Source organism: Scylla paramamosain, chromosome 16 (genome assembly GCF_035594125.1).
Source record: "Scylla paramamosain isolate STU-SP2022 chromosome 16, ASM3559412v1, whole genome shotgun sequence".
Taxonomy (NCBI): Eukaryota; Metazoa; Arthropoda; class Malacostraca; order Decapoda; family Portunidae; genus Scylla; species Scylla paramamosain.
This window is the reverse complement of record NC_087166.1, coordinates 7,525,001-7,527,500: the sequence shown is the minus strand read 5'-3', so window position 1 is coordinate 7,527,500 and position 2,500 is coordinate 7,525,001. Positions and strand designations below refer to the sequence as shown.

Genomic DNA, 2,500 nt, shown 5'->3' with positions numbered 1-2,500 from the left:
TCAAATAACAACATACTTTACATTCAATCAGTCATGTTGCAACTCCTACTTAACCCTGACATATCAACCAGGGACAGAGATAGAGAGCGAGAGAGAACCAGAGAACCAGAGATCGAGATATGGAGATCAGACCAATTAACACATTCCCACTTGTGCAAATAAACCAGAATACTGGCGGCTTTTGTGGCGAGATTCAATGTAATTCAAATAGAAGCGGGTATCATTGAGTAATTAGACTGAACTTAAGAGCCGCCGCCGCCGCCGCTACCACTGACACCTTCACCTCAGAGGAAGCAAGGGATGAATTAGACGCGCTGCTCAGGTAAAGGTGATGAAAGTGTCACAAGGTAGCAAGGAGAGATTTTGTTATCATTATCGCTAGTGGTAGTGGTTAGTACAAGTAGTAGTAGTAGTAGTAGTAGTAGTAGTAGTAGTAGTAGTAGTAGTAGTAGTAGTAGTAGTAGTAGTAGTAGTAGTAGTAGTAGTTGTTGTTGTTGTTGTTGCTTGCTGTTGGTGTCAGGAGAAAGGAACGGAGAAAGAGGGTGAGCAGAAAATAAGATAATTTCAGAAAGAAAGAATGTATGGGAGAATTAGATAGAGAGAGAGAGAGAGAGAGAGAGAGAGAGAGAGAGAGAGAGAGAGAGAGAGAGAGAGAGAGAGAGAGAGAGAGAGAGAGAGAGAGAGAGAGAGAGAGAGAGAGATACTTGATTAATAGAAACAGATTAGACAGACAGACAAAAACACAGACAAACAAACACACAGACACTCACCTCTAAAACTATTCCTCTTGACCCCCACTGAATTGTTGGGTTCATCATAAATGACATAATGGGAGGGGGAGGGGGTGAGCCGCCTCTCGAGCTGCCCCCTCCTCGCCCCCTTGCCGCCACGCCCATCGGGGAGGTCTGAGAGGCCGGCGGGGGCGCAGCTGCTTAGGTCAACGGGGGAGCGTTTATCTGGGGAGAGAGAAATGTTGTGGTTATTGAAGGTGAAGGTAATGATGTAATGGTGAGGTGATGTTGCTTGTGTTTTGCAATGATAGTGATGGTTATAGTACTCGTTAAGATATTACTAAAGAGAAGTAAAAGTAACATGATGCTGCTGATAGTAGTGGTAGTAGTAGTAGTAGTAGTAGTAGTAGTAGTAGTAGTAGTAGTAGTAGTAGTAGTAGTAGTAGTAGCAGTAGTAGTAACAGGATCATAAAGATAAAGAAAGATTAGGATAAATACATATATAAAGAAAGAAAGATAGAAGGATATCTGAATGCCTAAACAAATACACAAACAAAGACGACACCACCACTATCTTAATTCAAGATGCCAATGATAGATGATAAAAAAATATTAACCACCACCACCACCACCACCATCACCATAGCAACAACAACAAGAACAACAACAACAACAACAACAACAACAACAACAACAACAACAACAATCGTAACATCAAGTGGAGGCCATGAGTAGGAGCAACAAGTATGACACATCTTGCATGCATTTCCTCTTCTTTTATTTGTTTTCTTGATTCCACCCCTTCCATTCCCTTCCCTTCCTTGAGACTGGTGCTCCCTCCTCTCCCACTCTCCTTCATTTCCACTGTTTATTTTTTCTCCTCGCCTTTTCCTCATTCCCTCATTTCGCATTTTTTTCTTTACATTCATTACTTTTCAACTTTATTTCTTTCATTTTCCTTTTTTTTTTTTTTTACATTAATTTCTTCACAAACTTCATCTATTTTTTACGCAATTTCATTCCTCTTTCTTGAATTCGAACCCCACAACAAGACCACAAAGCGGAATGAATGACAAGGGCACACATTATACAAGATGAATAGCAAGTGTGTGTGTGTGTGTGTGTGTGTGTGTGTGTGTGTGTGTGTGTGTGTGTGTGTGTGTGTGTGTGTGTGTGTGTGTGTGTGTGTGTGTGTGTGTGTGTGTGTGTGTGTGTGTGTGTGTGTGTGTGTGTGTTTGTCTGGTTTAATTAAGCATACATGGACTGGACTAAACTTATGCTCCTGTCTCCTTATCTCTTTGTCCAGTGGTGTGTGTGTGTGTGTGTGTGTGTGTGTGTGTGTGTGTGTGTGTGTGTGTGTGTGTGTGTGTGTGTGTGTGTGTGTGTGTAACCTTCAACTTTCTACTCCAAACTCCCCCGTCAGCTCCTCCTTCGAGTTCTTTCTTTGCTACTCCTCCTCCTCCTCTTGTTCTCATTTTCATGCCCTTTCCTCCTCCTCCTCCTCCTCCTCCTCCTCCTCCTCCTCCTCCCTGAACATCGTGCGTAGTAGAGCAGCGAGGACACCACCACCACCACCACTCACTTCTGGCGATGTTGACGCAAGCATGTGACTGCTGGGCTGTGATCACACACACACACACACACACACACACACACACACACACACACACACACATATGCACTCAGTCATACAAAGCAGGGATGAAAGTAAACAGGCACATACACACACACACACACACACACTCTCTCTCTCTCTCTCTCTCTCTCTC

The 2,500-nt window shown here is 43.2% G+C and overlaps 1 protein-coding gene across 1 annotated transcript in view; it reads right to left on the bottom strand.

The window, feature by feature from the left end:
- Nucleotides 1-2,500, bottom strand: part of LOC135107957 (rho guanine nucleotide exchange factor 10-like) — a 145,546-nt gene that overhangs the window by 100,045 nt on the left and 43,001 nt on the right. The window contains exon 2 of the mRNA XM_064018436.1: nt 771-956. Coding sequence (XP_063874506.1) covers nt 771-956 — 186 coding nt within the window. The remainder of the gene's footprint in view (nt 1-770; nt 957-2,500) is intronic.